Raw genomic sequence first — 24,448 nt, 5'->3', positions numbered from 1 at the left:
AGCAAGCAACTTAGAATTCCTTTCTCATTTGAAGAATTAAGTAGTCACTTCTTCAAACTTAAGTCTGAAGCAGAAGTTTGGACTTAGTCTCAAAGGAAGCATATTGAATGTAAATCGATGTTGTTCGAAACCTTTTACATATGCCAGGCATTTGCTTCATCTTACATATCGTTTGAACATATTCAAATGTGCGTTATGAAGCTCAAATACATATCAGTCCATTTTAATGTATCCATTTTCATCCTTTAATTATTATGGTCAGCTGAGCTGTGCTACTTCTTTTGAGCAGCCAGGACAGCATCCACCACTTCGCGGGTCGCGAGTCGCAATAAATTCCATTTGCGGTTCTGTAACTATTGGCTGGTACATTTACCACGAGTGGTGCCGTTCCGTCAAAAAAATCCAAACACACATGTGGAGTCGATCCTTTCCTTTTGATACACTACATCAATGGCTTTCAAAATTGTACCTGCAGATATATACGTGTTTTAAACAAGCAGTTCTCAAAGAATAATTGCTAAAAAGTTAAATACAACTGAACTCACAAGTAGTGCGAGTAACACACTGCAATTGCTGCTTTTAATTTTCAGAGCTGAAGCCTCGAGATTTACCACAGTCTCACGTGAATTCACACAGACTGATTTTTTTTTTAAACTCATACACTTGTATTCTCCCTGAATAATGTTGTCTATTCCAAAATTCTTGACCGCAGAGGTGTTTGAATTTTGAGGTTTCACCATCAACAAAAGAACATGAAACTGAATAGCCCCGGTTGTGGAAGAAAATGAATGTCCTCATTTTAAAAAGCCTCCATTTTTCTTGTTTTTCTTTTCGGGAGGGTGCAGGAAGGCGGTGCTGTTGAGAACACACAGGAGTCAGTTCCCAGCAGATACGCTACATTAACGCACCCCTCCCCCACCGCTGCCAGGTGTCAGCTCATCACTGACTTACCTGCTTGTGTGTTGGGCTCAGAAAACACCATACTGTGCACTCCTCATTTGGATTCAGGACTGCTGACTGACATCTTGAATGCCACCCCACAGCTCTCGCTCCTCTTATTAATGTCAATTTGCCCGGCAAATTGCAATCGGATCGGTTTATTTTGGACGCCATTCTCCGCTGGTATTTTGGCTTGCGGTCGGATCGTCCATTCAGAAAAATAGCGAGACGTGGGAAGGCTTGTCCATCTGAGCGGGATGTTTTTGAAAATTTCTGGACTCTCGCGTGTAGCCAAAGACCTAATATGCCCGGCTTCACTGACACACAAGTCTATTTTTCCACCTGAGTGCTCAGGTTTTCTTCAATATTTGCTGTTCCCTTTCGAAAGAAGCCAGCGTTAAACATGAGGACTTCACGCATTTATTGTGGAACATCTGGAGGCCCGTGCCCCAAAGCTCGTCAAATATGGACCACGATTTCAGGCAAAAATCTGCTTCATATATTACGTGAGCCGTTATGATGCATGGCCTTACTCGGCCAAATTTCAAAGGATTAGCTTTGTCGATGTGTTTAGGGCTGCAAATTTACCATCATTTTAATACTCGATTGTGTTCATTATTTTGTCAATTAATCAATCCATCGGATAAAAATCTAATTTTGATTTCCTTCCCTTTATCATTTCATCATTTCAAAATGGCTGTGCAGAAAATGCACTTAAAAGAGTAATTTAACTCTCATTGAAGTGCAGTTTCATTCCTTCATGGGGTGCATTTGTCTTTTTTCTTTAAAGCCTAACCTCTCGAACCAAAACATTCATGTGGCATAAATCTAATAGTTTATTGTAATACAGATTTATTCATTGCTTGTGTTAGAGAATTCACGGGAGAAGGACCTTGAACAATTGATTGCAATCACAATGTTTGGATGGCAGATTATTTTTTCCAAATGGTGCAGTGCTCACTGCAACCCTCATTCCTGTTCCCTTTGGCCTTCCAGGACTCTCTGCCGGAGCCCCCGAGCCAGTTTTGACTTTTCGGAACAAAGGGCTTGAATATTTCTTGACTGGCGTCGTGCATTTGAGGCCGATCTTGTTTGCTGTTTGACAAGATGGCGCACTGAATGCCCATCCGCTGCTATTCTATTCAATCTTGGAGGTATCTACTGTACAAAATAGTCACACTTTGGCATCTTTACAGCTGAGCATAAGGAGTTGCATCGTATGATTGTCTTTGCTGTGTTGTTTTTCTCTGCGCTACAAGTTTCTTGTTTCATTGGAACCTCCCCCCTCCTTGCCATTTCCCGGCATTGGGATCACTGGTGACCCTGTGCCGGAGTGTCAGGATTACGCCAGCGTTCAAATTCACTCTTCCAATTGTACGCTAAGGGGAAAAAAAAACAAAAAACTACAAAGGCACTCCGTTTAAAGGAGGAAAGCCAAGCTACTGGGACGCCAAGACAAATGTCCGAGTAGGCCAGCACGAGCATGAGGGATTCATTTTTGCTGTCCGAGTTCGTTATTCCGGTGTTGCGGCTGATTGTTTGGGCCACCTAAATGAGCCATAGTCTCCTTGTTGCTGTCATTATTCAGTCACTCTTGAGGCCGCGTAAAGCTGAGAATGAAGCAATGTGGAGCTTAATAAACGTCCAGAGGAATTAGGTTGGCGGCACACTGCTTGAGTGTTGAGCACATCCGCCTCATAGTGCTGAGGGCCGGGGTTCAAATCCTCGCTCCGGATTTCCTGCGCTGAGTTTTTCTGCAGGTACTCTGGATTCTTCCTGCATTACAAAAACATGAATGTTGGTTCATTGAAGACTCTAAATTGTCCCCTAGGAGTGAATTGAAATAGTTGTTTGTCTCCGCGCCCGACCGATTTGATTGGATGGTATTAGTTCTTCAATTTTTTGCAGATTTTTGCCGTAACGCCTCATCCCCCTTTTTCAAACACATCAATATGTTATAGCAGAAGACAAACAAAAACATTTTCCCACACCCAAAAAATAATCAGACATTTTTTTGCAGATTTTTCTCTGTGTTGTAGTGAAACCAATACTACTGGACAAAGTATTGTTGTCAACAGTCAAAAATGTTCTGCCTGTCATTGACATCTTTAATGTGTTAACCATTAAGGAATCGAAAAAGAAGGTATTTTATTCAATGGATAGGTTTTTACTTTCATTGGCAGGTTTTTGGTTATCTGATTTATATTCTGCCAAATATCGGAATTGGCATCGGCCTAAAAAAAAAAATCCATACCAGTCGGGCACTAGTGACGTCTATTGTCCGCATCTGCCACGAAGTACGCTGACATCGAGGAGCAAAAATCACATTAACAAGGTCATATAGATATTGCACTTGCCGTTTAATTTGCAAACATATGGTATATTTAACATTATGTGTTATAGATTTTTTTTTACTTTAAAGTTGACAGCTGGCTGCATGCGCCACACACAATAAAATGATCCCAGAACACAGGAGAAGACGACATTTTTTATTAGTTCGCTGCAGCACAGGTGGCCAATTTAAGTCTGTTTAATTTCAAGAATACAAAGAGGACTAAAATGGACAATGACTACTAGTAAGGTTCATCTCAGAAAAAAATACAGTTTTTATATATATATTTAAAAAAAAAAAAATATATATATATATATATACTGTATATACACACACACACACACACACACACACACACACACACACACACACACACACACACACACACCAGCTTTTTCAACATCAAAATATTTTTATGGCCCCCAATTTTTTTATTTTATTTTATTTTTTGTGATGGACGCCCGAAATGTCCGTTTGAGTTTATCATGTTGACGACCACTGGTCTATACTGTATCTGGCCTACGATTGGCTCACGTCCAGTCCAAAGTGTAACGCCCCCAACCCCCCACCATAAATCAGTTTGGATAAACTCAAGCTCCGAAGTGGGATAGACAATAATTGGGTGGAAGAATTAGGCTAATGAAACTATCACATTTTCACCTTTTAAAAGCTGCATGTGTCATCTTGTTCAATAGTTTTCAATTTTAGTTCGGTTTTTATAGACACTGTCAGACTTATTGATTAACAGTGTGTTGTGATTGTGGTTGTATAACTGCGCTGCATCCTACTGAGCGCTACTGCGAACATTTTGACGGCCGTGTAGTGAAATGAAGTCCCCAGAACATGAGAAACACCCCCTACGGTGCAGTTCAATTCCTTGAAAATGTACTTGCTGCCTGGTGAGTACTCAGGTGTTGCGTTGACACTGAGGCAAGTTAATAGACATCCAATGCTTCCTGTTTTCGTCCCGCCACACATGCATCAAAATGAAACCAAGTTGGCCTCGTCACAGACGAGCCGTCGTCCCGCAGACGGGCTATTTTCCTCCTCTGCCAATGGTGACAGTGATGGAGCTTTCCTAATTTGTGGCAATTATTTGGTTGCAGTCCGGAGACATGACACACACACACACACACACACACACACACACACACACACACACACACACACACACACGAAAGTGTGTGTAGCCACACCTGTTTTTGTCATTCTCATTTGACAGTTCCATCCGTTGGCTTTTTAACAAGTCTGTGAAAAGGATTTAAAAATAAAGTGAACGTCACACTTTGTTGCACCGTCTTAAGGCTTGTGGGCCCATGGCAGATACACTGAGGAAAATGACTTGATATGATGAATTACATTAGACTAGTGGTTTATAAGGGGAATCACATGGGAATGAAAACATGGTTTCCCAATTTTAGGGTCAGGACCCAAAATTGGTTGCGAGCAGGATGACACAAAAACTTAGTTGAACATTATTCATGGAAGAACCCCTTTAAATTCAAAACCTTATTTTCTCACCCGTTAACTTTTCCCCACGTTTAGGTGAATAATTCAAACGGAGTAGTCTCCACGGGAATCTGCAGAGAAAAAAGTGTTGATTCTGCGGAAAGCAAATCTTGATTGCATGGGTTGGAAGTTGATTTTCTGCTGGCATTTAAAAAAATGACCTAAAATGACCAGTTGTAAAGCAATATACTAATGAAATCATAATTCTTTTAGGAAATGACGGTATCTGCAAAACCAAAACACTGTGGGACATTGTGGTTATTAAATAAGTATTCTGTATTCTCTTTGTCCATCTTGGGCAGATTTATTTAATCATAATAATCGATTTTATTTGCAGAACAAGCGATATGAAAGCAAAGATTTAAAATGTAAACCAACCACTTCAGCTGCATAGTGTAAACCTAGCGCATACAGTGTGATAGTAAATGTAATTCAACCACACAGACTGTTCATTTATGAAGCACGGAAATGTTGCGATGTCATCTTTAGTAGGCGTCTCCGTTAGGTGGGGGTCATCTTTACTGGACATGATATGAATACAAAGAAAGGCGTCCATAATAAATCCATCATCTCCGCAAAGTTTAAGAACCATCGAGAAAATGGAGAAGACCAATGAAAAATAAATCACCATCAAAAGGAGTTGTTTAACGGCCTCGCAGAGCATCACCGTGCACGACCCTGCTTCCAAATTTTCTGTTATGATTGAGCATATTTCGTTACTTTGGTGGGTTCATTGCTTTCCAATGCAGTTGACGCATGGAAGTATACTGGCAGCGGCGTTTACAGGTTCAAACCTAAAAATTCATTTTAATGCATATCAAGAGCATGAGCGAGTTTTGATGTTGTGCACAGGCAGTGAGTTTCTCCAAACGAAAAAAAAAAAAAGAAAGGTAACGTCTTCCAGTGACGTGTTGCTGCTGACTGCGGTGTCTCTCCTTTTTTGCCGCTGTGTTCCAGACTTCACTCGCCACCAGGTTTGCTCAGGAGGCCTTTGGGAAGCAGTACAAACAAACCATCGGCCTGGATTTCTTTCTGAAGAGAATAAGCCTTCCAGGTGAGACACCCAACAACCACCATCTGGGAGTTCTCGCTCCCTCGTTTAGGGACCAAGCAGGCACACATGTTACTTATCACTGCGATCATTTTTAAGCTATCGCCGGTACTAGAAAACTTCCAAGTTGCAGCCAAAGAATGAGTACCAATATGTTAAATGCACAATCGTTTGCTCGTCATTGTTGTCACTAATACAAAAAAAATTATATGCAACATTAAAAATGTCACTAATGATGCTGAGTTCTTCTGCCATTCACATTGGAAGCTTCCAAGGTCACGACCTTCAAAATTGGACCAACATTTTTGTGAAAAGTATGTTTTGAAATCATGCCAAACCTCAAGTTGGAACTGTTGTGAGCGTGATGTCAGACAATGCCAGTCTTATTCTCAGAGAAGGAGCAGCCTCAGCATGGCGTGTTAAAGAAAAGAAAAACACAAAAAGAGAAAAACAGAAAGAGAATGTTAAAGCGACCTTTTATCCTATCAAACTTAATGTCGCCGTTAGCCTCTTTGTATATATATTTGTTTATGTGGCAATTTGACACGACCACCTTTGTCTTTGGCACCGTCAGGTGTAAATATATTTCAGTGGCTCGGTGATGGAGTCCCACCTACGTGAGTGAAAATACGTTTGATGCTTTGACTGTCAGAAAACTTATTTTCAAATTCAAATTAAAACGGTAGGACATTGCTGCCTTGGTTCAGCCGACTGTACTTTGAGCTCTGGCTGAATTTGTCAAGACAGATCTCAAGACTCAAGTGTGCTGTATATCTCGATTCTTGAGGCAATTTGACCAAAGCTTGTCACAGATGTGCTATTGAGACACCTGGAAAATGTTTTAATTTGTGGCTAGATTGCACAACGTCGCCTTAAAAAAAAACAACAAAAAAAAAAAGAAATCTAGCAAATCAAGAGGAAGGCCAGCGCCCTGGAACAGATTGCATTTGACCTTAGAGGTTGCACTGTATTTGCTATTTGTATTTCCCATCATTTTTTTGGAGCGCTCCTTATTTTCGTGTCCCGGCACTTCTCGCCAGAGGTTCGGGTTAATTCTTCCCATCAACCGATCCGAGCTGAATGTGTCTTTTCTGGTGGCGCCTCATTGTAGCGCGTCTGCCACTTCTCAGACTTATTCGCTGTGAAAGCTCTTCCCTCCAGAGCAAACAGTGCACAAGGCCGGTGGACAGCTCACATCCCGGCCGGGCCAGCCTCGCTCATAATCCTGTGGGCACGGCGCAGAGTAAATACACGAACAGTTTTATGTTCCTATCGTGGATCCCCATATTCAACCCATCTTTGTCCCGTGCCATGTAAAACATCGGCGTTTCTAGTTGTTTATGCCGCGCCTGCTGAATACAACTGCGCTCTGTGGGCTCATTAGATCTTTAAAATAAAAGCTTTATTGACTCGTGCTATATTTAGACTCGCCGCCATGTGAAATAGAGATTTCTTTGCGTCTAAAATGCCGCTTTTTACCCTCTGCCAAGGCCCCAACAGCACAAGTCTGCAAAGTGTCTCTATTCTTTCATTACTAATAAAACAACATTAAGTAAAGTTGTGCGCACAAAGTAGAGGTTATGCTGATTTGCGAGTTGGACGAAGGATCGTGTTTTGATTGTGTGTCACTTTCGGCTTATGAGACTTGGGAGAACTAAACCCCCAAAAATGTTGCGGTGGAGCTTGAACGAAAAGAGCCGACCGTAAGCACCATCCCCGGGCTCAGCTGGACTTAATATGAACTCCGACTTAATCGCACGGCAACCTTTGTTGTGCGCTTCTGATTGAACCTTTCAGGGCGAAACCGTGCACCTTCATGTCACTGCCGTGCACATTTATCCGTATCAATGGAGCAGCAACAACACTGACTCAACACTTCAGTTGTTAAAGGGCCCATTTTCTGGGGAATTGGGTGTTGATGAGCGGAGGAAGAGGAGGGCGGCTCGGCGAGCTGGGTGGTCCTCAACTTCGTTAGGACCATCACCAAGCCTTTTCGTTGGAGCCGTGGCCTGGGTCTCGGTGGAGCTGTAACCATCTTTTGCCGCACGTGTGTGTGTGAGCGTTTGCGTGTGCGTGTGTGTGTGTGTGGGAGGGTCGAGGGTTAGCCTTTAAGTCCTCGCACCATGAAGGCCCAGCCTGTCAAATTTAATGTACATTTTCCAAGGCAAAGAGAGGTGAGTCGAGGCCGACTGGCACATAACAGCCTCCCCTGTGAGGGGATTTTAGAACAATACTTTCTGTACCAGATGTGAAGGGTGGGGGAATAACGCTGGAATTTTAAAAGCCTCTTTTACACGCTAATCCCGTGAAAGGACATTACAGTCGATACAGCCTGTATGCATCTGGGCATTTTTATAGAGAACCAAGTGGATATTTTTGTAAACGTGTGCTTTTTGACACAGCATCATGCAGTTTGATAATTAGATGACGCCAACATCAGGAGTGCTGGATAGAGTACTTGTCGAACAGCAACAACATGTAAGAAACCGACCGTTTACACAAGTTGAAGTGGATAGTAAGTGTCATTTTTGGCCATAACTTCAAAACTTTTCCTTAGGAGCAAGTGTTTGGAAACAGGTATCAAAGTGGAAGGTTGTTGAAATGGTTTAAAAATTTAGCATGAACATTCTTGAAATCTCCCAAACGCATTTGGGAAAAAGTATTAAGATCCGAAAGTTGAACCTTTATGGCCATAATTCATAAAGAACACCACACTTACGGTGGAGACAACATCACACACACTTTCGGGCTGTTTTTTTTTTTTTTTTCACCCCCTCAGTTGGAAGGGACGGGGGCCTGAGACGAGGAGGAGTTTTGGAACAGTTCCGAATACACACACACACACACACACACACACACACACACACACACACACACACACACACACACACACAAAAAATTAAATGCTCTGTAGTTTTCCTAACCCACTCACATGGGTCGCTGTGGATTTGAGCAGATTGGGTTACTTTCACTCAAGGTTGGGTTAATCATTTTCACCCAGCAGATTGGGTTGAGTATGTTCAAGCTCCTCAAATTTTGGGTAGTTTTGTTTTGTACTGAAGTTGAAGTAAATTGTTTAGAAGACGTTTCTGGTGGCTGGTTGACTCATTGGGTAACAACGCCAACTTTGGATCAGGGTTCCGATTCCCGTCAGCATGGTACATGGGTGGGTAACATCAGGCAGGGCATCTGGTGTAAAGACTGTGCCAAAGATATCATGCAAGTGAATTGCTGTGGCGTTCCCTTACAGGGGAAAATTGTGTGCTCTTCAAAAATGTTGGTATACAAAATTTGTGTTTTTAGCTTTAACTCATCAGTATGGGTAGGATTAAAATCTTGAACCAACATGCTATGTCAAATCCTCTGAACAGTGGGCTGGGTTTACTGTAAATAACTGAACATTGGCTCACTTCCTTTTGGACCCAGCGCTACGTTGGCTTTTTCTCCCAATTTGGGTTACTTTTGACACACCAGCTTTAATAGTGTGCCAGTTAGTGTGAGCACAAAACCTTCAGCCTTCTGCTCGGAAGCAAAACAGTGTCAGAAAAAGCCTACTAGAACATCTAAATTATGTTTGGTGTTGATGAAAGGCACTTGAAATGGTTGCAGGTGTGTACTGAGTCCCGATTGATTGGTTAATTCTGAGACAGCGCATATCCGCTGTTCAAATAGTTTGTGCACTCTTCCAGTATAGACCCACATTATCGCAGGTGTTTAGTTGTACTTCCCTACTAAAACCTATTTATTTCTTTTTCAACTAGGTTGTACAGGTTAGGTCAAATCATTGTTGGAAAAATGGTTTGAAATCATTTATCTTGGTCTCAGTTATTAAATATTTCAAAAACCTGGCATTTCAACATGAATGTGTCGACATTTATCCACTCTCCACATATCACAGAAGGAAGAATGGTATTTAATTATGATTATTATTTTTTTTTTTGCCCACATTTGGTGCACATTTGTTTCGTAAATTCCATCGCCGGGTCATATTGTCTACCCTGGTCCGTCTGTAAAGAATCATTTCTGTTTTTACTAGATTGTTGTCGTGTAAACCTCCATAAAGTGATGATGATGATTTCCTCCTCCGTGTGCATTTTTGCGGGACCTTTTTCGAGGTTTATCTGTCGGCCTGCAAGGCTTCCTCCCCGGGCAAAAGCAAAAAAATGCCAGTGGCGTTGAGTCAATGTGAACCTTCTGGAACACAAATAAAGCAAGTGTCCGAGCGCGGTGAGTGTCCGAGCGCGGTGAATGGGCGGGGATGAGAGCAGTTATTCATCGTCCTCCTCAATGTAGCTTTACATTGCCACTGTATAGTCTAGATGTAGCGACTGTGAACCTCAACGTTTCCTTTCCTCGCCTTCAAAATAAGGGGTGAAGTCGCCCAGCCGTGTCCACCGCTCCTCTCGGACCCAGCACACAGACCGCGCGACACCAGTATAAACTCGTCGCTGTCTGGTCCTCTCATCCGCCGCCTTCTGACCACCCCTTTCATTTTCCAGAGGAAGAAAATATTTATTTGGGTTTGGGGTTTTTGTGCCTGTCTTTCTCACTCTCATTGGGCCTGTCTTTCCCTTTCCACTGACATGAGGACAAGAGTCCTCTTTTCCTCCTATTTTCTGTTTAATTATTGCCATTTTCCCTAACAGCACATAATTCTCTTCACCTTCCTGACTTGGCTGCAGCAAGAGATGACACACATGGCACAATGCAAACAGCTTGTTTTTGCTGCCATGGCTTAAAGCAGGGATGGGCAACTTAAAGTTGGAGGGGACCACAAATTTTCATCAGTGCTACGCATGTCTTTACCAGATGTATGACAAGAATGCTATTTTGAACATGGACAAAATATGTGCATGCGTGCAAAATACATACTCTCAATATATTTTTCTTTTTGAAAATGGATTTTTCAATTCATGCATCAAAGATCCACTATCCTAACCCAACATCAAATGGTTGGAAGCAAACAAAATAATCACATAGTGTGATTTCTCTCCCCCGCCGAGCTAAGGGATCTCACAAAAAAATACAATTCAAGGACGGCAAGAAACCATTCAGTCAAGTACTGATTTTGCAAATCTTTGTCACAAAAATAAACTCATTCAAAGTTTTAATATTGAGGTACGAAGTTTGTCCTCGTCAGCATTCTAAATCCACAAAAAATGATCAGGCCTACTCACGTTGTGTACGGTAGGGCAGTTATAGGACCCAGTCTAAGCAAAACTAAGATGCCTCCACCATCTAGTGGTGATTGGTGATATTACAATTTAAAACCACAGTAGACTCTTGCATATTCACAATTTGCAACCTGTACATTCGCATATTTTGTTGTGTTTTTTTCATTCAATATTTTTTCATATTTTGGATTTTTGTCATTTTTTTTTTTTTTTTCATTTCCAACCTCATTTCCCCCTTTTTCCAGAGCTCAGAGAAAGGTCGAGATGTTATGAATCTCTCTTGGGTTCAAGGCAAGACATGCGTTGATGCAATATGATTGGCTGCTACAAAGAGGCAAGGACTGCTGAAGTGGGGATTTCAAGGCGGGCACACCCGAGGAGCAGCATTTAATTAATGCAGTGTGGCAAAAATAGTTTAATTCTTTGTACCGGTATGTTTTTAGACAATAGTACAATAATATGGTGTGCTTTTCTTTTTTCCTCATTAAAATATAGATTACAACATTTTTTGTTGTTTTTTTGGGAGTTGGGGGTGAAACAAGTTCGTGGCATTTCCATTCATATCAATGGAATTTATGCACTACGAGCATGGTCACGGAACTCGTATCTCAAGGTACCACTGTATGTTATGTCACGGTACACTTCTCTTTTACCCCTTGTAGGCAATTTGAACGTGACCCTGCAGGTGTGGGACATTGGAGGCCAAACGTTAGGAGGGAAAATGCTGGATAAATACGTGTACGGAGCTCACGTAAGTCACCTTACCGTCCATGTACACAAGCTAATGCCAACACTTTTTCTACCGCTAACCTTACAAACAACCGGCACATCTTTTTTACAGTTTAAACGGTGCATCGTCCTTCCCCAACACGATGGCTTCAGTTGATTTCTGGAATAAGGGAATTAAGCGCTCATCACTGCGGTGGGACAGTAATAGGAAGAACAGGAAGGATTAGTTTTGAGCCGCGTCGGTGACTCCGCTCGCGCTTATTATTAGTCTCGTCAGACCTCCTGGCGGGAGCCATATGATAATAAACTCAAGCCATCGACTGACACATGAACTGATGGTAAATGCAGCAGGCCGGTAGAAACTCACAATTTGTGTCAAAGTGATGGGGCCATGTAGGAATTTGCAACATCCGCAAGGGCCTCTACTGGTTGCGATTGTCAACTAATATTTCAGGGATTTTCGTTCTTTTGAAGGATAACAGTACTATAGATTTGTTCACGGATATCTTACCCAAAATGACAGATGTGGCTGACGTTGCTAGGTACATACTGCAGCTTAGAAGTACACACTATTTTACCTCACTTGCTTCAATAGAAAACCCATCTAGGGGGGAAAAAAGATGAAGAAACATTGAGAAGGGATCCTGGATAGAGAGATTCCGCAAAAGTGGTCCTCCTCACATCTTGTTTTTTTTTCGATCATCGCCACCTAACCCCTTCCCGAGCAAGGGAGGATTGAGGAGGAAAGAGGAAGTGGCAATGAAACAGGCCAAAATCCATATTCTTGGGGTGAGGCAGAGCATAAGACTCATTCATATGCGTGCGTGGTGGAAAGCGGGCTGTGGTAGACGGCCATAGTTGCCAAGTTGCTCAGTCGAAAAGTGTATTTGTGGCAGTATGCTCCAACTGGGTAGTGGGCAGCAGGGAAATGCTTTTTTTTCACCTGCAGAGTGTCTCTTGTCTGAAGAGACCTACTTTAACTCCACATGTAAAAAGGTAAATGCCACACCATTGGCGTGTATATTACATAGTTGTTGTGCATTTGTGCCTCATCACAAGTTGTCATGCTGGTTTAATGCCTGCGCCGCTTGAAACTTTCCGTCCCATCGTTCCGCCCTGTGCTTGCTGTAATCAATCATGTTGTGTCTGGAAGGACAAGTGGTAATCGCAAGCATCGTGAGCTGTCGACACCGACCACGCAAATTGTGACAGTGCGTGTCGCTGAACAATCACCCCTTCAGTCATGCTGCACAATACAGGAACCAACATTCACCTTGCTGGCCCCGACTCAGCTCCGATATGGAGGTCACATAACCTTGATTTCAGTGGTCCTCAAATTATTTGCACCAAATGCTACTTCTAAGAATACTCTGATTGGCTGTCTCGGCCCCATCGTAATGGCCAACATTAAAATACAAAAATGAGGCAGAGGTTTTATTCCGAAAGTATCTGTGCTTATTATTGTTACCCACGGTAACAGAATGCAATTGCAGTACTCACACTGTGCTTAAAAACAAAAAGAAAGAAAAATTGGACAAATCTATTGAAAAATCAAACCTCAACTAATTGTTTCAAGACAAACAATTCTGAAATGTTAGATGCCTATGTGTTGTACTTGGAACTTAAATACAACTGAACCGCACTTGAAAATTAAAAGAAAAATAGAGTTCATGCATAACTTCATTTTTAATCTGTTTTGATTGTATGTCACATTTTGAATATTTGATTCGAATTTAATTCAGTGATTCTTGTCACGCCATCAGAGTGAGCCCGCGTCATTATACAACACTGCCCTATTTCACACCAATTCCAAACTTGTGTGAGATTGTATTGTGTTCCGTTCCTCTCCCATGTAGGGGGTTCTCCTTGTGTATGACATCACCAATTACCAGAGCTTTGAGAATCTAGAAGATTGGTTCAGCATGGCGAAAAAGGCCAATGAGGAGTCCGACGTCCAGCCTGTTGTCTCCCTGGTCGGGAACAAAAGTGAGTGTCACGCATGCAAAAATCAAACAAACATTCTTTGAAAACCCCAAAGATGCCTTTTTCTATAGCTAAGTTCGGAATAAATAGCCAGATGATTGCTTTACATACGCCGGATGATTCCTCCATTTGCTTCAGCCCCTCCCACATTTCATGTTACACGTCTGTGGAGGAGTGAGTGTTTGATGGTAGCAGACATGTTTGTTGGAGCGCCAGATAACCGATCTCGTGTGATATGTCCGTCGATAAGAAGGTAGCTCGGGTTTGGAGCGGTGGGAGTGTTTGTGAACTCTGGGGAGTCACCGGCGATGATTTAGGATCCGCGGATCATAAGACCTCAGGAGAGTGCTTATCTGTGTCCCTCCTGTCTCACGGTCAGATGCCCCTCTCGCCAGCCCCCCTCACCCGAGCTCTCCTGATCTCGAATCGTCGATCAGACACACTTTGACGCGAACCAGACGGCTGGGCTGCTATCTCCAAAATAAGGAGTAATAATGATGACATCCCATCGGACAGATGTGTTGTCTTGGGTACCGCTGTGTTATTGTGAAGTGTCAGCGTGTGCGTGACGCTCCACCTTGTTGGACGATGATGAACAGTTAGCAAAGTAGCGTCTGCACACCGGGAGCGCTCGAGTGTGAACTCATGGGGGCCATAGGTCACAAGTCTCCTGCACACAACACATTCTGTCTTCTTCATTTGAATCCCCGAAAACCGGGTTTGGAGGTGGGCGCCACTTTCAGTTCGACTGTAATATTTAAGTACGCACATCCCACCGTCATGTACACCCCCCGTCCCTCTCAGGGCTTGCTTGGAATACCCCCATATGTGTTTTCTGACCAAAAAAGAAAACTGCAATCCCACACAGATGGCCCCACTAGGGGCCATCAATCACCTTGTGAATCTCCCAGCATTTCTCTGGGTTAATTTTTAAGACAATGTGAAGGCTTAGTCAAGTATTTGCTTGGAAATATGGTACAACACTTCGTCTGAACTCTTCAAGGGGCTTTTACACTTCATACATCGGTCATATTTGTGTTTCACCAAGTCGAATTCTTGGCTTGCAACAACAATGAACATGTGATTACGTAGCATTCTTTCTGAGCGGAGAGGTCTTTCGGAGCGGTTCCCATGATGTCGGACGAGTTGGGCAACATGTTTGCAACAAACCAAAATAGACAAGCAGACATAACAAGGAGCTTGTAAAAACATGACATTTTTGTGTCTGTAAGGACCTGACTCGCGGGTGATCTGGGTGTTTTGACATCCGGGGACATTTTCACTTCGAAAAACTTGAGGCGAGCTCTCAGCAACAGTGGCCTTCCCTTTAATAAACACTATGCCTTCAATTCGTTATTCAGGTCAACCTGTGACAAATTAATGCCAGGCTGTTAAATTATACTCCCAGTTTGTTTCCTGTCAAACTAAACATAAAAGAAAGAGAATTACTGGTTTATTTAAAACAGGGGTGTCAAATTCATTTTTGTCGCGGGCCACATTGTAGTTACGGTTTCCTTTGGAGGGCCGTTATGAATTTTGGGAAACCATAAAAAATGTTTAATCACCTCCACATATTACACACACACCGCACAACAAATTGATGGATAACTAGTTTTAAAATCAGAAGTCAAGAATACGGACTGTTCATGTGGATTCTATTTGACAATTTGATATTTTGGTTCAGACTTTAGCAAGCATGATGGAATTTGACATGCTTGATTTGCTTTCACGGACCACATAAAATGATGTGGTGGGTTATATCTGGCCCCCGGGCCTTGGCTTCGACACCTGTGATTTAAAACATAACTTTGCCTTGATAGTCCGTTTAACTTAATGCTAACAAGCAATGCAAAATGCCATTAACTGGCTAATGATTACTTTCGGTGTCACAGTGTTCGATAACACTTTAAGTAGTGTATGAATTGAACATAAACGGTGGAGCAACACGTGGAAAGGCAATATAACATATAAGCCAAGTTCCCTTTGTCATATTAAATGATGATGGTGACTTTAACAGTGATTTGTGTTGCATTCGACTTTGTCATGTGATGACTCTACAATTGTGTGCATGTCCATGTCATGTTCCGAGGAGATGTGACTCATTTTTAGAGTCCTTTTTGTTTTGCTTGTTGATTAAAGGTTTTAATACTTTTGGTCTTTTAGTTACATCATCTGTCCGTACTCTATTCCAAAGGTCTTAGAACCATGAGTGATGGAAATTTAAAAAAACAAAATGACAAGGTGACCAGACCACGTAATAAACGGAAAATGCATGCAAACTTATGTTTGTGGCTGAGGTGCTTCCTTCATCAACTAAGCATCACAAACAGCTTCAATTTTTTTAAACAAAATAGGCTTACTAAAATATGTCTTACCTAACATTTCACAATTTTTTGTGCAAAACAAACAAACAAGCAAAAAAACATACAGTTTTAGTCTTGAAGCGACATATGCTGCGAGTTGGAGTAAAGAGTGCAATTTGAGAGCAGGTGGAGTTATAGGACTTCTCAGATACTTGAAGTGTCCAAGAAAGTTAATCATTTTGAGAGCCTTTCCACCGTGTTAAATTGGTTGCTAATTTGTAAGAAAAAAGACCACGAGGAGACTGACTATAACTATGGATTTGAGGAAAAAAAATGAATGTGAATTTGACCATTTTTCCCTATCAAACTCTTCTAAGCATCCCAAGATGATCTTGCATTGAGCGCTGTCATGCTGCAACAGAAAAAGGCCTCCCTCAAACCATTCGCGCAAAGTTGGATGCATAGAAAAGAGTAAGTGAATGGGTTAAAAAAAATGTGTTAAAATTAAGGGGCAACTTGGCTGAAAAGCTCCATTTATGATTAAATGACCATTCATTTTATGCATCCACTTCATGTACAATATACAGTACATGATGAACATTCTCTCGAGGCCGGTTGGCTTATTCACTGTTTTAAATGGAGCGCTGTCCTCTTAAGGCAATTTGGAATAATCAAGCACATGGACCAGACGGGATTCTTACGTTGGCCTGACCGCCCTCTTATGCCATGTCAGTCCGGAGGAACAACCTTCCCTTTCTTCTTCATCCTAGCATGGCCGTGTGCTTTTCGAGGCACCAGCATGCGTCACACTCCTGGCCCTGACACGTTGCCCAGACCCTTGTGTTGAAGAACGGCACCACTTATAACAATTCAGAGGATGCCAGTGCAGTATTTTGATGAGGCTTCCCGTGCATGCACTCTGCACACATTCCAAACATGCTCGGAGATACAGCAGGTCATTACAAAAGGTCAGAATGAAAGCTAATTTCTTCCCAAACATACTATCATTGTATGTTAAGGGTGTCGTCTTAAAGCGCTTCACACATTTATTTTCCATCATAAAAGTGTTAAACTAGAGTCGAGTGGCTAAATTTAGCAGCCAGTTCTACTGCATGGATGTCACCACCTCATCAGCTGTCACGTCTTCACTCGCTGCTCCTTCTGCTCACTCGCCTCCGTGGCTTTTCGTGCGCTCTTCTTTTAACACCTTGTTGAGGCTGAACCCTCTTTTGTAATAATGTCACAAAAACAGCCGTGTAAGCGAATGCGTAAACACATGATCAGAGGTAATGCTTTGTTACTGACTAAACTGTGCTCAATGAGGTATGCTAAGCCAAGGGTTCACTAACTTTTGGGCTCCAAAGACCCCTGATGGTGGAGACGTTTTTTTCAAAGAATGAAAAAGCCTTATGTCAGTTAAACATCACTACCGCCTATATCCCTAAATGCTACAGGAATTAAAAAGTAGCCTATTTACAAGAATAAATGTTAATAATAACAAATAACATTCATATGAAGGAAAAAGATGTAATGTTAGGAGAACAAAGTCATACTGGGTTAATGAGGAAAGAAATAAGTGACTTCCAAAAATAAATATTGGCTCTTGTGATGTGACATTTTTTTGTATTCTGGAAAATACACTTTCATTTTATATAAAAAAAAAAATTGGGCTATTTTCTCAAAGTATGCCTTTTGATTTTGAAACAATAGTACTGTATTCATACAGGGGTGTCAGATTTATGTGAAACATAATCATTTTAGCTGCAACTTGACAAGATTTGCCAAAAATGACAATCTGTCAAAATACAGGTTATGTACTTTAGTACGGAAATATTTTGGGGGGAATTTCTTTGTTATGGAGGATTTTTTGAGGCATTTCAAGTGCTCATTCCATGTCTTATGCAAAATACCACAAAAACGGCGGCCACTTTGCTAATTTTAGAGCTTTTAAGTGGCCCAAAGCTAGGCGAAGGAGGACTAAGTGGCACCCAACAAAACAATTGTTTTATGTGCCAATCCCCACATGTACTGTAGGTACTCTACGTGTACTTTTTTAGAATGATAAGCCACAATGAATCATCTCTATCCAGATCCATATTTTTTGAGTAGACCATACATCTACTTAAAACAAATATTTGGATGCAGATGATTTTATTTGGTGCACCCACTCGACAAAATAAAATTGAGTGAATTCTACAATAACCTTTTTCAATGTGTGCTAATCTAGCTCATAAATTTGGGTCAGTTTAAGAATTTTGCAACCAGGAACTTTTGATGTTCCAGAGCTTGTAGTCCGCAACCTTAAAACATGTTGCAATATGCTCTCATGAATGAGAGCTAACATAAATGTCCTTTCTGCTTATGTTAGTACTTCTGTAGACATGCAGTCTGCGTCATTTATCACACCAATTTGTTTTTATGGAGTAGGGATGGCAAGGCCCCACTCGCTCCCGAACCATCGGCCTTCCCATCGCCGGTGCTCTCTCTCCCCCAGGAGCTCCAGCATCATCCGTCATGGGCTTGCACAGCCCTTATTTGGGGTGACTTAAATGGGTTCAGTTCTCTTAACCCCTCCTCATCACTCATGGGGTTTCTTTGCGGCCGATCCACTCAGATCCGCCATGGGAAAACTCCTTGTCATCTCACAAAAGTCTTACCTACTCTCATTCCTTTTGCTGTGCTGCGTTCTCAGTGTTCTGTCTTGCTAACGCTTCTAATGGCACACTACAGCTTATCTCACTCTTTAGCGTGTGTGCACTTTTGCCGTCGCCAACCTTACTCACAGTAATGTCTTTTCATTGGCTCCGTGGCGCTGTTGTGTCAAACAACACCCGCGTGTTTGCCTTGTGCACGCCGCCGCGGATCTCTCCGCATGTCGGTCCCCATCACACTTCTCCCTCCGTAGTTTTCCAGCCAACCATGTGAGAGTCAAAGAGTCAAAACACGGATCTTCTCATGAAGCGTGTCCTCGCCACCAACATTGCCGGGCTGGATTTGTTTGGACGTTTCACGACGCCTCAGGTGAAGTGGAAGCCAACGCCGCGAACCCTTCCGCGGTCCAGCCGTCACCTTCATGCCCCTGCAAAACTGCTACAGTTCCTGTCTGTTGAGAGTTGGCCTGCACATTTCTCAATTGAGAGATGCTCAGACGTCCAGGGGCGCAGAGGAGCTCAATGCGCTTCTGTTTTTGGTTTAGCTGAAAAATGTTTTTCCTGGCTCAACCCACTCCTACTTAGGTCCTCTTACAACAAACTAAAAGGTCCTAATTGCCCCCGAGGGAAAGGTTTAGCCACAATAGACATGTGGTGGGACAAAAGCCCAGTACTCTTGTACCCTCACCCCTCCCCAGATTGGAGGGATGAACACGTCAGCAGTGCCTGTGTCGCACGGTAGGTTGTGCAACCGCAGCTTTGACGCTGTATATACAGTATATAGACCTAGTTAAGGCATGGTTTACGGATGGATAAAAACCTGGAATGTCTGCCCTTTGCAGCAAATCCAGCGTTTCCTTTTTCTCTTCACTTTTTATTCTCACTAAAAGGGTCAGCACAGATGTATCGTGTTGTCTCGGTTCCTGCGCCGGCTCTTTTTTCAAGTCTGGAAGTGATGGAAAATGTAGAATCGTGTTACAACGGGACTAAAGTGGGATGAATGAAGAAGTCCAGCTGCATTACATTGCGACAGATAAGTGGTGTAACAATCCCCACGGCCAAGGTTGAGCTGTGTGACCGGCACTGATTAAGAAATACTTGCCAGGGTTTGTTTAATCTGACTTGTGGCACTTCCAACACACACCGCCGCTGCTAGAACCCATCGAACAACTGTAAGCAAATTGGACCAAGCACTACGATTTAATTGTGACAACTCAATGACTCTGCTGTGGTGCCTCTCCCCCACTGACACTCCTCTCCCCATCTCTTTTGACTCTCGCGCCTGTTAAAACATGGAAAGTCCTCATTCATTCTAGCCATCCATAAAGCAAATATTGTTGCACATGCAGCTGATGATCAGTCTTCCAATACCGTCTTGTGTGGTCAGTCATGGGCCATTTGAGTTGCACAGCACAGCTTAGCCACCTGACCTGAATGAATCCTGGAACCCTTATCCTTCTCAGGCTCGACTTTATTTCCTCACTTCTCCACAACATTGATAGGGAGGAATTTGTGGACGATGCGTTGACGCATCTTGTCATCTGTAATTTCCAGAATGCACTTTGAACCTTTACATCACTGGCTGCTTTTACTCCAAAAGTCTGCAATTTTACTCTTTTCTGTTCAAACACCACCAGCAGGCAATGACGGGGGTGTACCTGGCAGTTTTTCATGTTCAGGGGGTAGTCGCTGAGCCATTGCAGAGGCATCTGAAATTGAGTTCCCCTGCCCTATTGTGTTGAAAGCAATAGTACGTCACACTAGATGCCAAGGTAGTCACATGTCGAATTATCTGATGTCTGTGGAAAGCACACACAGTTGCGGTAATATCCGGCTTCGATGGGTTCTGTGTAAAAGAGACAGGCAGATAAATTCTCAATCTGATGTTATTTCTTGTTTTCTGTATTTCTGTGCAAGAGATGCTACTGACTGACTACAGAAATCCCTCGTTTATCGCGGTTAATGGGGACCAAAACCATCCGCGATAAACGAAAATCTGCGAAGTAGCGACCAATTAACATATTATGATTATTATTTTTTAAGTCCGCAAACGGTCCTCGAGAAGCTGCGAAAGTCAGCAAAATAACAGCGAGTCACATAGAGCAACATATACAGTACTGTACTCCATGTATATGAAAAAATATATACATCTATATTATTTATTTATTTATTTATTTTTTATGAATATATTTGAAAAAATCCGCGATGCACTGAAGCCGCGATAAACGAACCGCGAAATAGCGAGGGATCACTGCATACCCATGCACCAGGTTTTAACTCCACATGAAGTCTGAGTGGCCTGTTAACACAAGACCATTTTAACTGAAAACAGAAAAAAAAAAACCACTGTAACGCAGCATACCAGCGCAAGCCGGAAACATGACCGGTCTCTTTGTATTGATTGCGGCCAACAGAATTTGAAAGTTACTGTACAAAGAATCTGTTTTGAATGTACTATACACTATTTTATGTCTGTTGAAACCGGGTCTGTTAAATCGAGGTTTCACTGTAATGTTTCTTTAGAAAATGCCATCAGCTCCATGCCCGAGCATGCAGGACACGTTATTTTCTGTCATTTTTCCAGGCCCACGTGAATGGGCATCATTTTGACCGTGTCGTTCAAAAAAGCAATGAAACCAAACCCAGGCAGAACTTATTCACCATGTCCACGGTTCGGCCGGTGGGTCAAGCTTATTAGCAGCGGTAATGTTTCACTTGCTGTACATGACATCAAAAGTCCCCGTGAACTGAATGACTAGACTCATAAGGATGATGAGGCAGCCAATGATGAAGGCTCCCCTGTGCTCAGCAGAAATGTTATAGTGCATAGCGGTGATTCAGGCTCACAGAGACACGCATTACTGCTTAGCCATAAAAGTCCACTTAGTTTAACAGCAGCAGGAGAGCTTGGAGGACACTGCCAGTGAAAACCCGGGCAACGTCTTGTGCGGTCAGCTCGGTACTGGCTCTTTTGTTCACTTTTCATGAGTCCTGAGAGCCCGCTAACACAGCCCGCAAGGCCCTCGGACCCGTGTTTTACTGGAGCTCTGAACGGCCATGCACTCCAGCTACTGCCAGACATTTACATTCCCCGACTTCGGCGGGAGGAAGACCACATTGTAGCGAGCCCACCATAGAGGAGTGTGAGATCGCACGGCGAAGTGTGAAAGCAACGTGTGTGTGACACGCACGTGTGCGTCCGTGCGGGCTTTCATGAAAAACGATCGAATGACAGGATGAGCTGTGATCAATGAGCTGTCGACAGAACACTTCTGACCTAGTGGAAAGCAAGTCCCCTGACGTTCCCCGCCGGTTTCAGGCCACCGGGGCGGGGGGCGCCGCCGCACAAAGAATGCTCTGTCTCTGTCAGGATTCCCTCGAGAAGCCTTGCGCAGGCCTCGCTCACCTTCCGCAACACCAGCCGACTAACAGCACTTCATCTGTCTGGATTCGCTTGAACCAGTCGTGATTATCTTATTATCGAAGCTTTAATATGCTGCTGATTGCTTCTCATTATTCTGTCACCAGTTATATTCACTTAGATCCACCGGTACAAGGAATTAATTGAAAGCGCAGAATTGCGACCTTGTTATGGACTGCACTCACGACTCAGATGAGTTTTCCTGTGCTCTGGCCAAAAAACTACGAGAGTCATTTCATAATTCTGGAACTTCTGGATTAAATTGATATCATTCAAATGATACTGTTATAAATATAAATAGTGCCGACTGTAAACAAGACTGTCTCTTGCAACCAATTCATTTTTCTCTCAATTTGGCCTTGGCTTGAGAATAACTGCTCGTTGCCCATAACACTTAGCAAAATACGACTCATTCCTCACATGCTTCTGTGACATTGCCATTTTCAGCTTGCATGTAAACACAGAATAATTTATTGGATACTCGAGAGACTTTCATATGTTGTAAAGTTTAATTGGCCAAAATCAAACACCACATCAATTACCTTTATAGATTCGCTCACAACTCTATGTAAACATAGCTTTGTGAGCACAGAAATAGGCCACGTCATTTAGGAAGCCAAGTCGCAATGTGTTGGGCCTTCATTTAATCAAGTGAGCAGTAAAGGTGCTGTGGAGCAATTTTGAAACTTAAAAATGAGACATTTCCAAAGATCTTTGAGTCTTTTTTTTAGTTTAAACGTAATTTAAGACAGCTCCTATGCACTTTACATTATTTATTATGAAACAAAAGTTTTTTTAATTTGATCAAACTGGGAAGTCAACCAGAATTACAGAATGGATTATCTTTCACTTTGGCGGTTTCCTGCATCATAAAACACGACAAACTCACAACCAATCTCACAAACTTCCATATTTGTCTCCTGAGCCCATTTTATTGAAAATGTCCATTGATATTACGTCACAATGCAAGTGAACAAAATCAATTGTAATAGCCATTATATCTAAAAAGGCATACCAGACCTCATCGTCGATGAAAGCCTGCGTGGAACACATCCAACCACCACACGGCTGACTTACTTTGTGCAGACAGTTTCTGTCGCAGTTTGTTTGATAACCGTCACCATATACAACTCTGCATTGGCTCATATTTTGTCATTGAGGGGGAAACTGAAGAAAACCCAGAGGGGTCCTCAAGGCCTGCTGTTGGGTAATGTTGGAAGTGATAGGTACTCCCTTGTGGTTGATTGGTCTCGACCGTGGAACTTTCTTTTCATAGGATAGGACCCCCGAGTGCCCCCCTGACAGCAAGCGGCCCACCATTTCTATCACATTCCACCCTCAGCTCGCAGACGAGGCCGAGCTGCTGCTTAGTTTAAAATGCCAGCAATTAACTGTGTGCTATGTCAGGCGTATTCTCATGCCGTCCATTGCTGGGAATCTTGTTGCAATTGGTCCCCAGCAGCTTAAATCCACGACCATTAGGTACATGTCTGTTATCGTGGCATGCTTTTAAAAAGCCCACTGATGAAGATTACGATAAGATTTGGCCTTTGCAGCATGTGCAGAAATATAAAAAGTCCATTAAAAAACATTTTGGATTGTAGGTAAAAAAATAACATTACATGAAAAAATAAATAAAATAAAGCAAAGATGTTACCAAGATAACAATGTGATATCATTTGTAACAATGTTTTATGCTTTTTTTATATTTCTAAATTTTTAAACATTTTGCCGACTAATTCCTTTTCTCCACATATGATACTGTTGACCAAACAACATTCAGTAACTTTGCCTTCTTTCTCTAGCTTAATTCTAACACACAATGCAAAATGCTTCAAACAGACTAACAAGACTAACATCGGTTTCATGAGATACAACTCGGGCATCGGAGAAAGCTTGCCGATTTTGCAGATTTTACTCCCTGTGCAAACAGCTGCAGCTGCACTAAAGCGCTTTACAGAACATTTAACATAAATCAATAATACAACAGAACGCATAACATAAAACACTGACAGTAATATACAAAGATGTATCGTCTTGTTGTGAAGGTCAAAGTAATGCAAAACATTAATATTTTGCTTAATCCATGTTGTTGTTGTAAGCATTAAGGGACCAAAGTGTTTAGTTAATGCTACACTGTGTGTGTGTGTGCGTGCGTGCGTGCGTGCGTGCGTGTGCGTGTATAAATGTAAAAAAAAACAAATAAATAAATAAATAAATATATAAAGTATAGATACTTAAATGGCCAGTTAAATCTGTATTTGAAGTTTTGTTCTGCCAAATATTGAAATCGGCATCGGTCTAAAAAAAAAAAAAAAAAAACAGTATCCATCAGGGTCCAATTATAAACCCTTCA

At 42.3% G+C, this 24,448-nt stretch overlaps 1 protein-coding gene across 3 annotated transcripts in view; it reads left to right on the top strand.

Annotated features, from left to right (window-relative positions):
• The window catches only part of rab28 (RAB28, member RAS oncogene family), a 34,466-nt gene that overhangs the window by 2,453 nt on the left and 7,565 nt on the right, over window positions 1-24,448 (top strand). For all 3 annotated transcript variants that reach the window (XM_019870093.1, XM_019870092.1, XM_019870094.1), the window contains exons 2-4: window positions 5,738-5,834; window positions 11,668-11,756; window positions 13,591-13,720. In XM_019870093.1, the coding sequence (XP_019725652.1) occupies window positions 5,738-5,834; window positions 11,668-11,756; window positions 13,591-13,720 (316 nt within the window). The remainder of the gene's footprint in view (window positions 1-5,737; window positions 5,835-11,667; window positions 11,757-13,590; window positions 13,721-24,448) is intronic.

The sequence above is a fragment of the Hippocampus comes genome, unplaced genomic scaffold, assembly GCF_001891065.2.
Source record: "Hippocampus comes isolate QL1 unplaced genomic scaffold, H_comes_QL1_v1.1 scaffold9, whole genome shotgun sequence".
Lineage (NCBI taxonomy): Eukaryota > Metazoa > Chordata > Actinopteri > Syngnathiformes > Syngnathidae > Hippocampus > Hippocampus comes.
The sequence above is the reverse complement of the archived record's forward strand: the minus strand, read 5'-3'. Positions and strand labels throughout refer to the sequence as shown.